This window comes from Saccostrea echinata, unplaced genomic scaffold, assembly GCF_033153115.1.
Source record: "Saccostrea echinata isolate AGI-Se365-2 ecotype Australia unplaced genomic scaffold, CSIRO_AGI_Sech_v1 ptg000030l, whole genome shotgun sequence".
NCBI lineage: Eukaryota > Metazoa > Mollusca > Bivalvia > Ostreida > Ostreidae > Saccostrea > Saccostrea echinata.
The window spans coordinates 19758315-19779623 of NW_026889779.1; the positions used below are offsets into that span (position 1 = coordinate 19758315).

A 21309-nucleotide genomic window follows, 5' to 3' on the forward strand; every position below is an offset into this window, starting at 1 on the left:
TTCTATGGAGATCAGGTCTTCCAACAATCTGTTGGAATTTCTATGGGTACCAATTGCTCCCCCTTATTAGCAGACCTATTTTTGTATTCATATGATGCAGAATTTATTCGAAACTTCTCGTGAGAAGAAGTAAACACGTGCTGTGCCCTTAATTCGACATTTAGATATATCTACGACGTATTATCAAGTAACAATTGTTTCTTCCAATCATATGTCCACTCGATATATCCCTGTGAGCTTGAAATAAAAGATAGCACAGAGTCTGACACATCCCTTACTTATTTAGAAATATACCCTTATCACGTACCTGCATATGGGGTTTTTGTGTCCCAGTTGATTTGATACGCAAGAGCATGTTCTATGTATGAACTACTTCTAAAACGAGGCAAGCTGTTGACAAACAGGTCGATGAAACAAGGATATCAACAGTTTCGTTTGAAGTCATCATTTCGCAAGTTTATGGTCAATACAAAAAAAAAGAGTTTTATTTGTATGAAATATATGGAGATAACGAACAGTATTCAAGCTCAAAAGTCTATTAAACAATGCAAAATAGGAGAAGAGCAAACACGGACCTCCAAAACATCAGAGGTGGGATCAGGTGCCACGGAGCAGTGAGCATCCCCTGCCGATCGGTCACACCCGCCGTGTGCTCCTTGTCATAATCGGGAAATAACGGTAAAATTCGTCGACAATTCAGTTTGTAAATAATGGCCTAACACAATCTGATTAAAATAAGATCCTCGATGCTCCTTTTTTAACGATATGTCGCTTACGAGGATCTGAAGAAGCCCAATAGAGGGTCATCTCCTGGTGACCTTTATATTATCCAATCAAACGACCGCTTGCGAGACTCTGTAAAATCTTCGGAATTCAAAATTTTATTAATAACTCCCGATGCAATACGAATGAGGATTTAAAACGAAAGTAGAAAATGGCGGCGCCTGCTACGCCGACGAAAACGTGTGCTCTCAGTGATATTTGTGTTCTCTGCGGGTTTTCTTTCATTCAGTATGAAAAGAAAGACAATGGTGAGGTCATACTACGTAAACATTTTGACCGGAAACTCAGGTTTACCACTGAGAGGGTAGAAAATGTTTATAAAATAACTGGTATCAACTTTTCAAGCAACAGTGCCGTGTGCCTGAAATGTTATAGAAGTGTGGACAGTGTGATAAAATCTGAACAGAAAAACGAGAACATAAAAGCAAACATATGTAGCATGGCTAGGAAAATTAATGAAACACATCTGCTACAGCTACCTTCTCCCAGAAGAAAGGTTATTACGAAACGGATGCTACGAAGTCCAGTGGTAACGCAGTCAGCAAAGAAAGGCAAGACATTTAATATAGAAGCTGTTAAGTATATACCTGTCCATATAGCACCTTTTAAAGAAATAACTAATACAGGTGATATTGATAAGCCAAAGACTGTACGGAGATCACTAGAATTTCAGGATGTGAAAGTGAATCTTCAAGCCAATCAAGGTGAAATTGAGGTAAGTAATTAAGGTCTTTCGTTTCCAACGGAAGACCTTCTACTGATTGTGATGATTAAGATTATTCTTTTTTTTTTTCCTAGACGCCAACTTTGACGCTTCATATCTTCCTCATTTTTAAACAGATTTTGTTCAAATTTTCAGAGCTTTTAGACTTTACAAAACACTGTCAGAATACCGTAATACAATTCGGAAATTACCTTCTGTTCACGAGTTATTCCCCTTTGATTGAATTTTGCATGCCTCCCATTTCCAGACAAAGGCTCAGAAATGGTTATAATTGGAGCACAAAACCCTTTGAAATTGAAAAGAGGAAGCATTGAAGTTGTGCACATCGGTTTTTGTTTTTTGATTTTTGCATTAAAAATGGCGCTAGAGAGGGGTCAAAAGTTAGAAAGCGGAAAACAGCAAAAAATTTGACATATTTTCCTTTATATCTTGAAAACTAGAAATATTTTGTTAAGACATGTAGAACAAAAGTTGCGCATAATTGCAAGGGCTTTCATATTATACTATTTCAAAGGGCCTGGCCCCTATGATTAGGGATCTTGGGCCCTTAAAAGTTTTTGCTTTATAACTCAAAAACGGTAAATATTTCGATCTGGATCTTGGGAACAAAATTGTTCTTTTACACCTTTTTGATCTAATGAAAATGTTGTTTTGTTCGAGTATACCATGGGTATTGCGTAATACGTATTAGAAAGCAGGCCAGGTAAACAGGTAACGTTTTTCATTCGGCAAGGAAATTAGACCTCTTCATGTGTATAACTTAAACAGACTTGCTATCAATAATATACCCTGCGGTATTTAATGTTAATTTTCTTTTTAATAAGGTTTAAAACGTGGTTTATGGTTCACTATTAAATTATTTATTACAACTAGTCTTTCTTTTCTTCTTTTTTAAATTAGGTTAATAGTGTTCAAAAGCGGAGAATATTAAATCTATCTTTCTACGTTTATTATTACAACAAACTTTGTAAGTGATTTTAAACTGTATGCATTGAATAATTCACGATCATTAGCTGTATGCATATTACGGTCTCCATGTTCAGCTCGATGTTTAGTTATGTAACCCAACGCGCGAATCCCACGCTGTTGATCGAGGTCACCAGTGTACTAGCCACCTGTGACCATAAACAAAGCTAGTATTTGTGATCGCGTATAATGTCAATTTTGTAGAAAGAGCTATTAATTAATGGAAAGTTATGTTTTTAATTATATCGAATCAGTAAGATTACTTTACCGATCTTTTATAATCTTAATTCCAAACACTGGTGCATAAAAATCATTTTGAATTTTAATCGCTGTTTTTGTCTGTTCACGCAACAATACATTTAAAAAAAAGTATTGCTCTATCCCGTGTTGTTGTATTTTAATTCATCTGCAATTGTAATTGAATGGGGGCTTCGGTAAATAATTGTAATTACTACGCATGCTACGCACATATTATTTTTACCACCACTCTTGTGAATGTCCATTTATTATTTATAGAATTAAATAAACATTAACATAAATAAAAATTCCTTCAAATATACATGTACTATAATTCAAGTCTTTGTAATACAGCAAACAGTTTCATCCGTCTCTGCCGCTTTGTGTCTTTAAGTGTTGTAGTCCAGTCCTCGTTTACATACACGTGGCCACAGAGAGCCGCGGGCACCTCGATGTTGAAATACATTGTTGCTCTACACCGCACAAACAACTAGCATGTACATGCAGTGTAGTAATTGGCAAAGATTGTTTGAAAAATATAAACTCGCATGTGTTCGCTACGAAGCATTCATTTTAAAATTTTATTTACATGTAGATACCTTATAAGAACAAAATAAAGTAAATGTATAACGCCTAGAACAATGTTTAAAAATTAAAATACAAATATCGTGTGCTCGGAAGGGAAGATGGCTTGAAAGGGTGTGTCTGTGAATGCTTAGATCTAGCAAAACACTTCGCAAAGTTAAGCATACTTGTGTCCAAATCCTTTAAAAGTGGGGGCAATCCCTAATCCTCGCACCCTTTCTTTTTGAATCTAAAAATATATACCATACTGAGAGTTGTATATAGAGCGGGAATGTTATTTTATTAGTCCTTAAAGGCACAACTTAAGAAATGACTTATAATTTTTTTTTAGATAAGATTGTTTCGTGATACAGCTGTGATAAATCTTAGGAACTTCTAAAGTTATAACTTAGGCATATCTTAAGATAACTTAGGAAACGTTTTTGAAACAGGCATGTCAAGCATTCAGTCAGATCTATTACGACGTCCATATTACCATATAAGAGAATGAAATTTTGTTTTGTATATAAAGTGGTTATTACAAATATGCGTGTTACAAAAATGTATGTTGAAATCTTCAAAAGCTATCGAATTATTTGCATACGTGTACTCGTACATATGAACATTGATCAACACTGATCAAGTGTATACCGGGACCCGGGATAGTCTTATTATAGCTCTTGCTTTGTCAAATCATTACTTTCATACCCCTTGCATTTAAGAAAAACAATGTTGTAAAAAAAATAATAATCTGACATATAACAAGTATACATGTAGCGTGTGCAATTTATTTGGCTAGGGGCATGTACACACGTGGTTCGAAACTGTAGGGGGCTACAAATGCGGCCATAACTAGTATATTTTTGAGGTGTTATAAAAAACAAATAATACTCACAAAAGCTTATAAAATTGCCGTTCTATCGATACCTTATATGCCATGTTTCATCCACCAACAACGCCACGACATCGATGAGAAATACGTTTCTACACGGGCATTTTCTTCGAAAAGGATAGGAAGTTATTGAATTAAAATAATTAATTCTTTTAGTTAACGCATTATGTTTACCTCTTTATTTGTTGTATGCAATAAGTATAGACCTTACTAATAATGACTGTTTGGTTGTCACACCTGTGCATGTGTCGTGCGAGGTACAGCGGTAAGGTAAATTACCGAGAGTCGCGATGTGCGGGGTGATTCGGAATACCCTAAATGACGGTGGTCCATTGAATTTCTACTAGTAAATCAACCTGTCAAATCTAACATGGGCCCACATAATACGACTAAATTCGTTTCATGAATGAACTGGTTCTTAACAAATATATGTACAGTATACAATATCTTTTCTTTAGATCTGTTTGTTTATTATTTTCAACCACAATCTGCAGTACATGTATAGTTACACGAAATCCATGCACAACGGCGCTACACCTGTCAATCAAAATCACTCGATATTGTGAACTCAGTCTGGTGTTACGGCAGCATTTCCGAAGTGATTCAAAATATTCTATCGGCTAATTCTAATTTTTCGCGTTGAATAATAATTTGGAACAAAGTTGGAATTAAGGCTGGAGCTGCATGCTGTGAATTTATCACACCTGCAGTCTGCAGTCTTCCATTCTTACATGTATATGAAGCATCTGTTGAGTAATGAATCAGAGAGCATAATATGCGGAACAAGTTTGATTGAGATTTTTACTTTTCCTTTAAGATAAAATGATTAATAACATGATTTATGCATCTAATAGATACATATAAATGTACATGTATAGCTTTTTAAAAACAAGAATCTGTAATTGAAAATGTGAAAGTGAAGAGTTTAGGTAATAGTTCTTAACCAAAATTTAATGACAGTTCATTCCTTCCTAGTCTCTATATAACTTTTAATTACGGCCGTGCCCTCTCCCCTTCAAAAGATGTCTAATACATGCTTTTAAATTCTGTTTATGTATCAAGAAATTTCCACAGGTACTTGTGGACAGGATCCCCCCCCCCCCCCAAATTCAACCCCAATGTTTGTTGGACATTTTTTTTCCACAAATTATATTTATTACACTTATTCATCATGTGTATCATAGGAAAAAATCGAGTACAAGTACCTGTGGAAATTTCTATTTGCCCCCCCCCCCCTTCCCAAAAAAACTGAAATTGTTTTCTACGGGCTTGACAACAGGTACTTGTGGACAGACCCCACAAATTATATTTATTGCACTTACTCATCATGTGTACCATATGAAAAAATCGTGAAAACCCCAAAATAATCGTTCCACACAAAAAATGCCTCACTATGTATAGTTAAAACATTAATTTTTCATATTTCTTGATGAAATTAACATTAATAAAATCAACACAAAATTAATACCGTATTACATATCACTTGAATTTATCATAAAGCAGAAAATCTGTTCTGCGGGCTTCAAGGCCAGCTCAGGAACCTAAAGATGTCCTCATTTTCCAAGTCCAGTACAGAACGTAAATTAAATGAAATAAATCACACGATCACTGGGAAGAACTCAAAGAAAGAAGACTCTTGAGGAAAACATATTTTGATTCGACTTATAGACTGAAATAAACCGATATTCTCTTTTTGCCACTCTTTCCTGGTGCCCTGGGACTCTGAATGTAGGATCAGTATTTTTCTCACAGGTCCGTTGTACGGATTGTACGGGGGGGGGGGGGCAGACCTTCTGAAAATAGTCTTTTGTTGTAGTTTTAATATGTAAATTTTGATTTAGTTGCTGCTTGCACCCTCCCCACTCTTTGTTTCTCTACGATCATACATAGGCGAATCCCAGCAAAAATGTAATGACCCCCCCCCCCCCCCTCCAACACACACTTTTTTTTAAAATGTGTATTGCGATAGGACTTAAAATTGGAAAACATTTTCTGTATATCTCTACATCGAAAAATATAAAACAAATATTTCTTTTTTATATTTCCTTTTTAAAACAACATAGATAATTATGCATAGCTAATTAAATACTGAATTAAATATTTATCTTTGCAGACAATATGCTCTGGGTTATAGAACATGATGTGAAAGCGTATCGTAATGCACCTTGTAATCCGTTGGATTTTCAGATTTAAGGCCAATGCGAAAACCCAAAGACGCCGACATTTTATTATGCTACTGTAATCGAAGATCCGGGGGGCATACAGTTTTTGTCCTGTCCACCTGTCTATTTGTCTGTTAGACTGTGTTAGCCTCTTTGTCCGCAAAAACTTTAACTATGCCCATAAAATTTGATTGGTTGGAACTACTGCTTTCATATTTCTTATGTGTATTCCTAGTAACAAGGACTTCCTTCAGGTACCAACATATTTGACCTCTTGACCTTGAACTTTGAGTTTGATCCTCTTTCGCAAAATTTTACCAAACTATAACCTTGGCCAAAACTTTTGAACAGTTGGTGCTATGGCTTTTATACTTCACATCTGTATCCCTTGTGATAAGTCTCCTCCTTGGGTATAAATATGTTTGACCATTTGACCTTGACCTTGGAGTTTGACCAACTTTTAAACAACTTTAGCCTTGACAATAACTTTTGAATGACTAGTACTAGGGCTTTTATATTACATAGGTAATTTTCTTGTGACAAGGCCTGTCATTGTATACCTTTAATTTTGACCATTTTACCTTGACCTTTGATTATGTCCTATTTTTGAAAAACTTTAACCTTGGTTTTAACTTTTGAACAGTTGGTGCTATGGCTTTTTTAATACCACATGTGTATTCCTTGTAACAATTAAGACCTTCCCTCAAGTACAAACAATTATGTTCCCTTGACCTTGGAGTTTGACCTTTTAAAGAAATTAACCTTGGCCATAACTTTTAAACTGTTGCTGCTGTGGCTTTCATACAAGTATATATTTCACAGTATATTCTTTGTTCAAGACCTTTATTTGGGTAATAACATTTTTTTTTATCTTTTGATCTTGACCATGGAGTTTGACTTGCATTTGAGAAACTTTTAACTTTTGCCATAAGATGCCACATGAGGGCATCAGTGTTTCAAAAATCACATGTTGTTCAGTATCCAAATTGGGCATAAAACATTTACAATGATCCTTTAAAGCAGTGAGTTGGACCTAATAAATTACGACTATAGAAATTATGATAATTTATTTCGATGTATGGTCTAAAAAAACGTTTATTATACCTCTGTGAAAACTAGCTTACAAGTGAAAAATCACCAGTAAAATAGAATTTGATTGGCCGAGAAAGTCACGTGTCCATCATGTTTGCCCTGCAACAAAACGTCGTGTTTCACGATTGTGACGTCACAATTAAACGAGTGAGGAGTTAGATTGTTTATAGCGACGCTGCTAACTTCGTTCGCGCGGTAACAACAACTAAAAATTCACCCCAAAAAATCACCTTAATTAATGGAATTGCATAAAGATATTAGATTAAACGTTCTTTATTAAAATGTTTGCACTTTTCAAAATTCGTTTATGGAAATACAGCTAACATACGTCATGAGACGTCACAGTCTAGACGTTCCAAATGTCTCGTGCTGTTTGGAGAGGCGGATCTTAAAATTAAGTGAACAATGCACTCGCCCAACGGTCGCACCGTCAGCATATTATCGTTGATTGATTGTGTCGATTTAAATGTGTAAAAATGTAATGGTGTTTGAATGTTACTGGTGTGATCACACAAACTTGTCACGTAGGATTTTTTTTTAATGAAACGAGGCTATTGGTGTACCTGTAACTTACATCTCTTTCATATCGTTCTCATCAAATGCATGTTTGCTTTATTCATTGGATCTCCTTTGTAATTCCTGCATTTTGGTTAATTCGGTATTATAAACAATTTATTGCATAATAGTGAGGGAGACATAAAGATTTCTTCGCAAATGAAAAATCATATTTCTCTCGGGCGTTGCCTTCGGGAAGTATGATTTTTCATGGGCGAAGAAATCTTCAAGTTGCCCTCGGGGAATATGATTTTTTATGGGCGAAGAAATCTTCATGTCTCCCTCACTATCATGCAATAAATGCAAACTGTGAACTTGTCAACTGCGAAACACACAAAAGGGTATCGCTGATATCATACAGAGTGTATCATTGCCTTGATCAGGCCCATAGGAAGCAAATTCAGATGGGTTTTTTTTTTGGGGGGGGGGGGGGGGCACAGCCATACATTTTCAGTTGACAGTTGAGGGGGCACTACTACCATAAATTTCCTGACAAGCAAAAAAAGGTCACCAACTACCAAAAATTCCTTGACAAGCAAAAAAAAAGAAGGTTATCAGACGTTTCTATTGAGGTGGCACAAGCTATAGTATCTATGTCTACTATAGTAATCTATATATCGGCAAAATTATTGGGGGGCACGCCCCCCCCCCCCTCCCTCGGTTCCTACGGCCATGTTGATTAAATTTAGGGTCACTAAGGAAAGAATGTTTTGACTGGATGAATGGTCTGAAAGAACATGTGTTAACTTGTCGAGTCGGTAACACAAAGATGGGGTTTGCTTATAACCAGAGTGTGTCATGGTTTGATGCAAGGTCATTTGAACGAGTTCAAGGTCATCAACGGAGAAACAACATTCCTTAACTGTCTTTCTACTGGTGAGACATTGCAAGTTGATACCCCTTACAAGATTGCTTATAACCTTAGAATGTGGCATGACCTTGACTCAAGGTCACTTCTTCCTGTTCGCAGCTCCAACGGAAGACCTACTCGTTGCTTTGCAACGAGCTCTGCTCTAGTTAAATTACTTGTTCGTTATTCGTTCAATTCAGAAGATGTTTTTTTGGAAACAGTTTACCATGTTAATATTACAATTTTACATCAACCCACTTCAACACCCAATACCTATCATATACATGATATTTTGGGGGGATCAAGATATATATTTGAAATAAATTAACTTTCATGTTCTAAAATAAATATTTACAAAAACACAAATACACAAATGTGTTAACTACTTTCTACAAATTTCTGCATTTGGTAGTATATTAAGATTCATTCATGTTACAGTTATACCCATACTTTCCAATAGGTGATATTATTTTGAAATAATTATTGAAACAAGAGGCCCATGGGCCACAATGCTCACCTGAATCATTTTGGCGCTGTTGTTCTTCATCAGATTTGTCCCCTATATACGAGTGTATTCCTATGTAAAATTTTGATTCACCTTTTTGTGGCCACATCCTATATACAGGGGCCAAGGTATGTATAAAATTGAATCTACACTACCAGAGTATACTTCAATATAAATAAGAATAACCATGGCTTTGCTGTTCTTCAGAGAAGGTTTTTAAAATCTTTTCCTATAAATAATTAATATGAAAAACTATGATCTACTATTGTCATTCCACCCTATCCCTGGGGGTTCAAGATTTCAACAAACTTGAATCTACATGACGTAAGAGTCGCCGGCGTGGCGCAGTGGTCAGAGCGTTCCCTCTAGAGTCATGGAGTAAGGAGTTGATCCTTACTTCGCGGGTTCAAATCCCACTGGGACGTGGAGACCGGTCCTTCAGATGAAACCGAATAAACCGAGTTCCCGTGTCGCATTAGATGTTGGCACCAAAAAGATCCCTCACTGCTCAATGGCCCTGAGTGCGGCTCTCCACCGGCAAGTGGTGGCGTCCCCATATGAGTGAAAAATTCTCGAGGGACGTTAAACAATAAACAAAACAAAACAAACAAACACTACGTAAGAGTGCTTCCACATTTAAAAAATGATTCATCATGGTTTCATTTTTCCTGAGAAGTTAAGTTTTAAAGACTTTTTCTCATGAAGTTCTATTTAAACTTTGATTGGCTATTGTAGCCTCACCTTGTTCCTAAGAGGGGAGGGGGGTCATGATTTGAACAAACCTGAATCTACACTACCTAAAGTTGTTTCCATATTAATTTGACTAATCATGGCTTTGCTGTCCTTGGGATGATCTAATAAAAAAATTTTTCATATACAATCTATATTAAACTTTGATTCCCTGTTGTGGCCCCACCCTACCGCCGGGGACCAAAGTGTGAATAAATTTACAATTTACACTACCTCAGGGATCTTTCACCTATGTTTCATCTTTTCTGAGCCAGTGGTTCTTGAGAAAAAGATTTTTCCTATATATTTCAATTTAAAACTTTGATTCCATAATGTGGCCCCACCCTATCCCAGGGGCCATGATTTGAACAATTTAGAATCTTCCCTACCTCAGGAAGATTCCACATAAGTTTCAGCTTTTCTGGCCCTGTGGTTCTTGAGAAAAAGATTTTTAATGACCCCACCCTATCTTTGTCTTTTCTTAATTATTTCCCCTTGGAGGGGACTTGGTCCTTCATTTTAAGAATTTAAATTCCCTAGGTCTTTACTTAAGGATGCTTTGTACCTACTTTGGTTAAAATTTGCCCAGTGGTTCTTGAGAAGAAGTTGAAAATGTGAAAAGTTTACGGACGAACAGGGTGACGGACGACAGACAGTGGATGATCAGAAAAGCTCACTTGAGCTTTCAGCTCAGGTGAGCTATTAAAAACCTGTAACTCAATCCAGATATCATTATAACTGTAATACAGCACTATTATTTGCAGCCTGATTTGTTTTTGTTTTGTTTCGTTTGTTTTTTTTAATTAATGAATACCAACAAATCTTCAGTTTTTTTTTTTTTTTTTTTTTTATATTGCTTATTTTTTTCTTCCAGAGTTAGATTGTTGCAGTTGTTATTTCAGATATAAACACCATCCAGCATAGATGAAACTAAGGTATTTTTATCATCAAATTCCATGTCAAGATTAAAAATAATACAAAAAAAATATGTTAGTTACATTTACATTTTGAATGATGAAAGTCAAGAAGCAAGAAAAAGTTGAATGTATTCCAGAAATATCTTAATATTGCTATTCCTGTATAACCATGAATAAGTGATAATCACTTGTTAATTTATTTTGTTTTTATAAATGTTATTGTTTTTACTTCTTCAATATTTATTGATAAATGAATATGTATGTTTAGATTATATATGATATCCATTTGTAAGTAAATTCTTTTTTCATTCTACAGATAACCATTGCATACCCAAGTGGAAGAAGAACAGAGCTTGTAAGAAATGAAACAGAACAGAAAATATGTAGAGCTATTTTTAATGGTAGGTCCTCAGGAAATGCCAAAAATGCTATAATTGCTGTAGTATCCACAGCTTACAGGAAGGAGGTTGTTACAGCAGTGTCACACATCATAAGTTGTGAATCAAAAGAACTCTGTAAAAGAAATTCAGGAAGCATTCTCCAGCAAAAAGACCACAACAGTATATTAGAATTTTCTTGGGATAAGTTTTACAGGGAGCTTCACATCAAAGCACCAAACACCCTGAGAGTTATTCAGTCAGCAGTTAGTGATGTTCCAGTTGCCATTGGTGAGAAGAAATTCATAAACTTAATGCTTACAGTAGCTTCAGCATTTCACGGACGTAATCAAGAGATGCCATCGGTGCATTACCAGCTCGGTTTCATTTTGGCTCATGGAGGATGTACACAGAGGGTAAATTTTTTCATTCAAAGGAAGTGTTCAATGAACATACCCTATCTTTGTCTGTTTATGTTGTGTATGTTTTTAAAGACAATGCAGATAAAGAGATTTACAATGCTTGAAATGAAGTGATTAATATGTGTTGCTTAGATTATGTTATTAATTTTAATAAATTGTGTTTACATATTTGTAATAACTCGAGGCTTTTTTAGGATATTGACAGATTAGCCAAGTGCGGAATGACTGTGACAAGTAAATCCATGCACAGCAAGTTAGAAACCTGGATATCAAATTTAGATGCAGAGGTCATAGCACTGAAGAAGTCTTGGGAGGAGGGTCAAGAAAATACAACAAAATACCAGTTAATTGGTGACAATTGGGATAAAAAAATACTGCCATCCTACAGGTAAATTTTGTGTCTTATTTATTGGATATGTATTGGGTTTTGTTCAAATCAAAACTGGAAAAAATATAGAACATTATTATACAAAGTTTGAGTTGATAAACAGTATAGGTACATGCATCACTTTAGTAGAAATTTCAGTTTAGTTAAAATTATATCTATGTGCTCCCCATTTTTAAATATCTTAAAGATCAAAAATCAGGAAGCAAATAGTAGATATAATTTCAATTAGTTTGGTTTGTTATTTATAATAATGTAAGTTTACAAATCATAGTGACCATACACATCTTGTTCTATTTTGAAGGACCTCCCAGAACCAGACACAATCCATACATTTGTTTAATGTATTGATTGCTGTAGATAGAGTGCAAATACCTGTGGTAACTCCAGAAAGAGACCTAGAATATGCAGACATCTCTTTTGAAAAATTCGTGCCATCACTTGAAGAACAAGAAAAGTTGAAGGAAGAATTGGTTTTTATTACTGCAACATCTGTGATCAGGAACATTCCCCACCTTTCAAAACTATTGGACAAAATATATCCCAAACATCTGCCACACAAGTATAGTGATCAAGCAGGAATTAAAACAGTACAAGTAAGTATTCCAGGTTAAAATGCAAAGATTAAATACTAGGTATGAATTTATAGTGGATTTAAATTTATTGTCAAATTAAAACAATGCAAGTGATTTAATTTTTCACAAAGTATTCTTGTTTATGATAGGAATATGGTGTTGATATGATTTGTGGGTATGCTGATATTATGGTTATAAACTTATCATATAAATTAACATGCTTTCAAATTTCAGTATCCGTTAGGACTGTATGACTGTAATGAAACCAAAACAGCGGATGTCATCAAGCTCTTAAAAGAATTACAGCAGAAGTATGTTCCTCACAGAGATGGAGAGATTTGTGAGCCTGTTCTTTTTGGTGGTAAGTATAAGTGGTCAATTATTATACCCTCATACAACTTAATGGAAAGGGATAGAACATTGCTAATTGTATGCAAGTTGGTTTGTTTGTGTGTTTGTATGTTTGAAATAAAATCTTAGCACTTAGAATCATTAGACATAATTCTGAGGCATTGTATTAATAAATCAAACTATATTCATTTCAGAAAGAATTATTTCTTGAGAAAATCAATACTATTGAGTATCATTTGGGTACATATCAAATTTTATGTACAAGTTAACATGATTAACAAATGTGTTTAATTTGATACACAACATATTTGAAAACCTATTCTGTTGCAAGGAATGCTCCACTTGCGGTGTACTGATTGAAATTTGTATGAGATACTGTAAAAGTAATGTGTTAATTATGTTTGTTAAAACAGGTGACCGGCTTACTGATGAGCGCATTCAGTGTGCACAGGAAGCCATGCTTAATGGTAACACGTCTGATGATAGATTAGAAGGTTTCATATCCAAAATCGAGGATTTCCACAGATCAATGAATTTTTTTAGAAGTAAGTACCTTATCTATGTATAATTTTATTTAGAAAATGGTTTGCTACCCTTCATGAAACCTTTCATCAATCTTAAAATTTCAGATTAGATAAACATTTCCTAATCATATGTTGAATTCTTAAATTAGTTAGACTAAAAAATATAACTTCAGAAAATTCAATTTTATTTTAGGCAATAGCAAAACTTACATACAATACCGGATCTGCAGGAGACAGAGGAACAGTTTATTACTTCAGAAATTTATTGAACCACAGAAGTGTTAAAGGGGATGTGAAAAATGCCTACCGTTCATACAAATATTTATATTACACCATCTTAGATGCCATTTGCTGTTATTTATTTCTGAAAGAAATGGATCTTGAGAATTTATCAGATTCCATTCCGCTGCCTCAACAATTTTACCAGTATACAGATGCAGACAAAATCTCATGGATAAATGACATATGTGAAAGGATCATTGAAAAATACTTTTTTGAGGGTTCTCCTGATATTATGTCCATGTTAAGAGATTGTGTGACCGACAAAAATCATCCGGACAATTATTGGGTGTCAAATTTCAATGAAGGTAGAGTGAATGTCATCATTGTGAAAAAACTTATGCGTATGTTGGCAGTCTGAAAGCACACGAAGAAAAAATGCATGGTGTTACTGTGTCAAAGAAACAAAAGAAAGAAAAAAAGAAAAGTAAAGATGAACTAAATGGTTACATGTTGCTACTTTTTAAACTTTCACTGTTACACAAGAATTTGGATGATGCTGTTGACATGGCAGATGGTGTAAGGGGCATTAAATCAGCTAAATATGAGCTTCCTATTTATAACTATACTAACAAAACGAAGTATGCTATAGGTTCTATCCATTTGGTTGCAATGACGGAGGGGTTGCTTAGCGAGGAACTAAAACAACGCCTGACAGCAAACAGATTTATTAATCTACAGGGAGGAAAAAACAACAACTTGGCCTTAGACGAATATGTTGAACTTTTGAATAGAGACAGCAAATTTGCCTGTTCTTGCTTCCAAACCAGGGAGAGTATTTTAGCACACTCCAAGGAATTCCCCCATATTATTAACTCAACCAAACATTTTGATGTGATTTGTGATATATCTGGTAGGAAGAGTTTTCATACTGTACCTTCTTATTTGGAAGATGTTCAAAAGGTTTTTAAAGAACTTGCAGAAATAAATGCATTCTCCGTTGTTGATGGTCGAAAGTTGAAATGTGAAGGCATAAAAAATGACCCCAAAATTTATGATGAATGTTTTAACGGACTGTCTACTTTAATTGTAAGACATAAACCAGTAGTTGCTTATCACAGACTGCAAAATAAACATATTTGAAACACATGCTTTTTTCATTACATGCATTTCAAGTAAGGTCACCAAAAAATTGTTTGTTTAATTTGCCCTCCCCCAACAGACTGACTCGGATTATTTTCTTTACAATGTGAGCATGCACGTTTTATTTTAAAAAAACAGATATCTATATTTTTTTGTACAACTTTGAAGAGTAAAAATAATTTCTCTACCAACAGACCTAAAGTTTACCAATATGCAGTGTTGGGAGAGGACAAACAACAAATTTCCTAAAGTTCACCTAGTGACAAAGAACTTTTTAATGAAAGAATAATCACAGGAATTCTTTTAACATGTTTAAGTGGTCAACTGTTAAAATAAGCTGATAAGGAAAAGATAAATGAATGGTGTGTTTCTTCATGGACATCAAAATAATATTGCCATTTTTCATAAAATAATTTAAAATGTTTATTGAAGGACATTAATTTATGAAATAATTTTTTTTTCTCAATAAAATTAGGGAAAGTAAAAATATGGAACACACTATTTATTTATCTTGGCCTAATTGGTCAGTGATTATGTTACGTGCTGGTTGTAACTAATGAAAGGGTCACAAAGAATAAAACAAAATTAAAACATTTATTATTCAGTATAATTACGGAAAAGAATGGTCAAAAAATTCATCTTCAACATAATCATATGAAACTGTGTCATCTGAACTGTCACTTGCAAGGTTAACATTTTCATCATCATTAAAGTTTATAGTCAGTAGTTTCTCAATATTAGATAATGACGACTGATCTGGATTGACTTTGGCACATATGTCACAACACAGAGATGATCCTGTATTTTTACCCAGATCATCGAGTTCTTGTTGATTTAGAAATGGCTGAAGTAATGCAAAACGTCTACATTTATCACTCTTGATTATATTTTTCACATCACTTTCAACTTTGCACAGATTAAATGAATTGTATAACAATAATGCAGTTGATGTTTGTCCATCTCTACCCACTCTTCCAATTTCCTGAATTAACTCGACAACAGTTTTTGGTGGTCCATACAAAATAACATTGTAAAATTTTGCACAATCAACACCCATTCCAAGGGAACTTGTTGCAATAACGAGACGTACATCACTATCAGGATTCTGAATAGCTTTAAGAATGATTTCTTTCTTTTCTGAAGGAGTTTCTGAATGGTACATTTCCACACATTTACAGTCTTGAATTTCAGTTATTATGTAACTATACAAACTTGAAGCAGTTTTAATAGAATTGCAGTAAAGTAGTGTTCTTGGTAATTTGTTTTCACTAAGAGCATCTATAAGCCATGACATAGCAATCTCAAGAGTATTAGGGATTTTTACAACAACAAGCTTAATATTTTGTTTATCTGGTGAAGAAAATATTTGAACTGCATCCTCGGCTATATTCAAAATTTTCATTACTTTTTTAGAAATCCCCTTTGTACATGTAGCACTCAATGCCACTATTGATGCACATGGAAACAAAGATTGAAGCTCTCCAACATAATGGAACCATCTTCGGAAGGCTTCTTTTCCATTGTCATCATCTCCCCTGTAAGATATACTTAACAATAAACAAGATTTTGATGCATGGTCATGGAAAGGGGAAAATCAAGCAACAAGCTTTTTTTCTATTTCTAAATTACATGTACATTGTATTATCTTACCAAGCTGAGATTGTATGGAATTCATCAATGACAATATTTGACACTTTGAAATTCTGAAGAACTGTTCTGAAGAATTTATCACCAACTAAACTTTCAGGAGAAGCAAACAAATAATCAAACTCTCCACTGGAAATGAAACCCTCTTCCTCTTCATCACCTATATTTAAAAATTGTAGGTCTACACATCATTCAATTAGTTATGATATGATGGTCATGCGGTACTTGAAGTTTCTAAACATGTAAAGCCAATACAACTAACTTCCAAATTAATTAATTGAATCCTATCTATGTGAATTACAAATTTATGAAACTAAAAATTGTTGTTTATCTTGAAATCAAATTCATGCACAGATTACGAAATTTTACAAGGGTAGGGGATAGTTTGAAGTAATTTTTGTTTGGTAGGGGTTGGTGAGTGGCTATTTTCGATAGCTTTAATACGATGTGTAACAACTTTGAAATTTAAAAGGGAGGGAGAGGGGGTCAGGACATCCCTTTTCTAGATCACTCAAGAAACATTCCAACGTATTAAACAGTTAACAGGTTAATATATAGTTAATTCAGCGCTCCTAAGCAATTTGTAATTTTGTATGCTGTACAACCGTACAATATTTGATTTAAAATTATATAACTTACCTCTGAATTTTGCTTTAATGCCTGGAAGACAGTTAAGTCTTGTCACTTGGTCCTTCATCAATGCGACGAGGGGACAACACACAATGATTTTTTCGTCTGCATCATCGCGATGTAAAAATTTCTTTACAGAAATGGCAATTTGGAATGGAAGAGACTTTCCGTAGCCCGTCGGAAGTACGGCTATGCAATCCTTTTTCTTGAGGATTGCCTCTAATATCTGCATTTGTTCCTTTTTTAACTCATTAATGTGAAAGAATGGCAATACTTTTTCTAACGCAACTTTTAGTTCTATGTCCGCCATTTTTTTTACATTTCCGAATGTCGATAAAATACAAGCAATCTGATTGGTCAGATTTATCATGAATATTAAAATCTCAAAGGTCACCAGGAGATGACCCTCTATTGGGCTTCTTCAGATCCTCGTAAGCGACATATCGTTAAAAAAGGAGCATCGAGGATCTGATTTTAATCAGATTGTGGCCTAACAATTAGTATGAAAAACGTCAGTCAGCATTTGACTCAATGATAAATTGTATTTGCTGACAAGGTCATTGTATCGACCATAGAACTTACGAAATGATGACTTTAAACGAGACTGCTGCTTTTCTTGTTTCATCAACTTGTTTGTCAATAATTTACCTCGTTTTAGAAATTGTACATACGTAGAGTATGCTCTTGTGTCGAATTAACTGAGAGATATAAACCCCGTATGCAAGTGATGAAGGTATATTGCTGCATAAGTAAGGGAAGTTGACGATTGAAAAGTGAAAGTTTCGGAATCCAATATAGATATGGTAAATTCAAGTTCATTATGGTTGTTTGGAATATTAAAAATATTCAAAACTGACATATGATTTTGAAGAATTTCTTCCTTAGAAAGGGAACTATGAGTATAACTTGGATTACCACTTGTAGAATTAAATCCAAGATCCTTTAAAATACATTTAATATAATGAGCCTTACAAACAAAGACAATGTTGTTACCTGCTTTATCAGCAGGGACCAGTACGTACTGATCATGTAATCTACTTAATTCTTTTTTTACTTCTGGATTATTGAATACAGAAGAATAAAAGGTTCTCATATTGCCCCTCAATCTTTTAATGCGCGATTTTAACATACATCTGATACATTTAATTCATTCTGACAAAGTGTCAAGGTCTTCTTCTTCATGTCTGGCCCATCGCCTGGCGTAATCCTCTACAGATCCATAATATTTATGAAACTCCTACATCAGTTGAAGGATCGGGGTTCCCTGTATTTAGGACCTTTTAAAATGAATGATCTAGGGTCCTCATTATTAACTATATTAAGGTCACTAGTAATAACGTGTCCAGCAGGACTATAGTTATAGAGTGAAGAAGAACAAGAACACGATTATGTTTCAGATATTCAATATCCAGGCCCTGTTAAGTTTTCTTGTAATTAAAAAGTTTGGAAGCAATAGTTGATGTATATTTGTAGGAAATACAAGGTGTAGTCTTTAATCTGAAAATGGTGGAATACAAGACTGGACCCTTTTGTGATTAAGAATATTACTTATATTAACCGCGTCAATTCCTTTGTTGGCATATTGAAGTTTAAGGCAAAAACGGATTGTTTTAGCTGCATTATCTTCAGTAAAACGTGGGGGTTTAAAAAGCCTATGATTTGCAATATCCATAATCACAGATCCGAGCCTATATTCTGATGTCGAGGAATCAAAAAATGGACTCTCCTTGACATTTTCAAGAAGACTATTTAAAAGTTTCAAAGGGACAGAGTAAAGTTTGGTGCGAATATGATGTAGACCTAACTGTTGATTTACCTAAAGTAGTAATGAATCAAAAGAGACATCGTGTATTAAAGGTTTATTGTAAGACCGATGCCCATGACTACGCTTACGTCTCTGTGTGTTTTTAAAAAGACACTGTGTTTTTAAAAAGTCCCATAACATTTATCCTGTTACACTGTGGACTGGAAAGATTTCAAACACTATCGACATTGTCATTACATCCAAAGGGAAAGGCTATCCCTAGTTTTCTAACCCAAAATTCTTCTCGTTGTCTACGGAATGGTGTACTCAGTGATGGACTGTTTGTGTGTTAGTAAATATTTCTAGAATTCTAACTTTCATTGACAAAATAGAATTATCAGGTAAATTAAAATGCTTGTATAAAAGCTGCTGAACCCCATTTTTATTTGAAATCTATGACCTGATATCTTTTATGAAGTGATCCCTTGGTTTTGCCAACATAAACAAATCCACACAGATTACATTCTATTCCGTAGACAACATTAGAAGATTCGAGTTCAGATTTTCCCAAGTTTTGGTATAGAAATTCTGTCCAGTAAGATTACTGGTGAAAGAAGCGTTAGTTATCAAAATGTCAAAGGTTTTACAGTTTTTCGCAGAACATTTTGAAATAGAAGACATGAGATCGGAAAAGGAATCTCCAAATATATATCTAATTGAAGCTTTACATTCTTTCAATTTTTTGTATGAACTATTGCTTTTATACCAAAACTGGGAATCTGAAGATACATATGACATATGTTTAATATCCCTGAGGATTATCCGAGGGGCACCGAATGGACTCCATGACTCTGTGTCCCTTATAGACTCAAAAGAGTGAAGTGTTTTTTTACTGGGCGACGCGTCTGCCAGTATCATTTCGTTATTCTGTGTACTCATGCATGAATAGGTACCGAACGACAAGTATCCTCGGAGACAGAATGTCCACCAGCAGAGATACATGTTCGGTGGTTATTATGAAATATATGGAGATAACGAACAGTATTCAAGCTCAAAAGTCCATTAAACAATACAAAATAGGAGCAGAGCAAACACGGACCTCCAAAACATCAGAGGTGGGATCAGGTGCCATGGAGCAGTGAGAATCCCCTGCCCACCGACCACACCCGCCGTGTGCTCCTTGTCATAATCGGGAAATACAATGTAACGGTAAAATCCGTCGACAATTCAGTTTGTAAATAATGGCCTAACAATTAGTATGAAAAACGTCAGTCAGCATTTGACTCAATGATAAATTGTATTTGCTGACAAGGTCATTGTATCCCTTGTCAGAAAACATGCAGAATTAAAAAGAATCTAAGATTATAAAACCTACCATTATTTTGCATTAAAGTAAAATTTCGAAAATATATATGATGACTATTTTAATCACAGAATTGCATGTATATAATGCTTAAAACATCAATTAGTGAAAATAACATTTCTCAAAAAATAATTTAATAAATTACACAAACACTTTAAATTCCATAATTCCAAATTATTTAGTTGGCACTGACACTTCTTAAATCACCTATGGTATGTTTTCGGATAAACTCGTCGCCGTATTAATGTAAGGAAAAAGATTAGGAAGTCTACGAGGAAAGGGTGGTTTCTTTGGCCTCACTTAAGAGTAAAATGAGTCCTTAGTTAGCTTCTTAAGCATGCTTGTCAATTGACTGATATGCTTAATATAATACTTCGATACGTATCAAATCACTTAACCCAATTTCATCAATTTTTACTACATTAGTAATATTAAGATTAAATAATGTGTAAATAATTTGATCACAAAGGCACACGATTTTATATTTTTTTTCAGTAGCGCATGTTTAATTATGCATATTTAAGAAGGGCTTCCTTTACAAAGATTCCGCTTACATGGCTTTGTTCGGTCAATACAAAATACAAATTTCATACGTAATCTGTCAACAGAACTGATGCTAATGAGAAGGAAAGTTTAACATAGATGGCCTTTTTCAGTATCTATGGAATGAGCAACTGCTTGGTATCATTTATAAAGAAGAACATTTAATTACGTGACAGATAAACAACTACAAATGATTGTACGACAGCTTATTTTTCAACACGTAAACTTTAACTTGCAGAAAAATGTGGTAATATTCATTCCATTAATAAATGTAAAAGGAAACTAAGCTACATGTTCTAAGAAAGAGTTTATTTCCGGATGATATTATAGCCAAAGGAAATAGAGCTATTATATATAATATATAATGATATAATAAGGAAAGGGCGTTAAAATTCCCGTAAACAAAACTG

The 21309-nt window shown here is 34.4% G+C and overlaps 2 protein-coding genes and 1 long non-coding RNA gene across 3 annotated transcripts; 1 reads left to right on the top strand and 2 right to left on the bottom strand.

Annotated features, from left to right (window-relative positions):
- The first annotated feature begins 934 nt into the window (after positions 1–934).
- On the top strand, positions 935–14250 carry LOC133196920 (uncharacterized). The gene is made up of 7 exons (XM_061332766.1): positions 935–1498; positions 11293–11769; positions 11970–12163; positions 12465–12756; positions 12970–13096; positions 13500–13631; positions 13982–14250. Exons 1-7 carry the CDS (start codon positions 935–937, stop codon positions 14248–14250), a joined length of 2055 nt encoding a protein of 684 aa, XP_061188750.1.
- Positions 14251–15582: 1332 nt separating this feature from the next.
- Positions 15583–16134, bottom strand: LOC133196921 (putative ATP-dependent DNA helicase Q1). Its single transcript, XM_061332767.1, has one exon. It carries the CDS (start codon positions 16132–16134, stop codon positions 15583–15585), a length of 552 nt encoding a protein of 183 aa, XP_061188751.1.
- Positions 16135–16462: 328 nt separating this feature from the next.
- LOC133196511 (uncharacterized) lies at positions 16463–17321 on the bottom strand. The gene is made up of 3 exons (XR_009722365.1): positions 17259–17321; positions 16623–16779; positions 16463–16507 (listed from the first exon to the last, which is right to left on the bottom strand). It is a non-coding gene; the product is annotated as an uncharacterized LOC133196511 (long non-coding RNA).
- Between the last annotated feature and the right edge of the window lie 3988 nt (positions 17322–21309).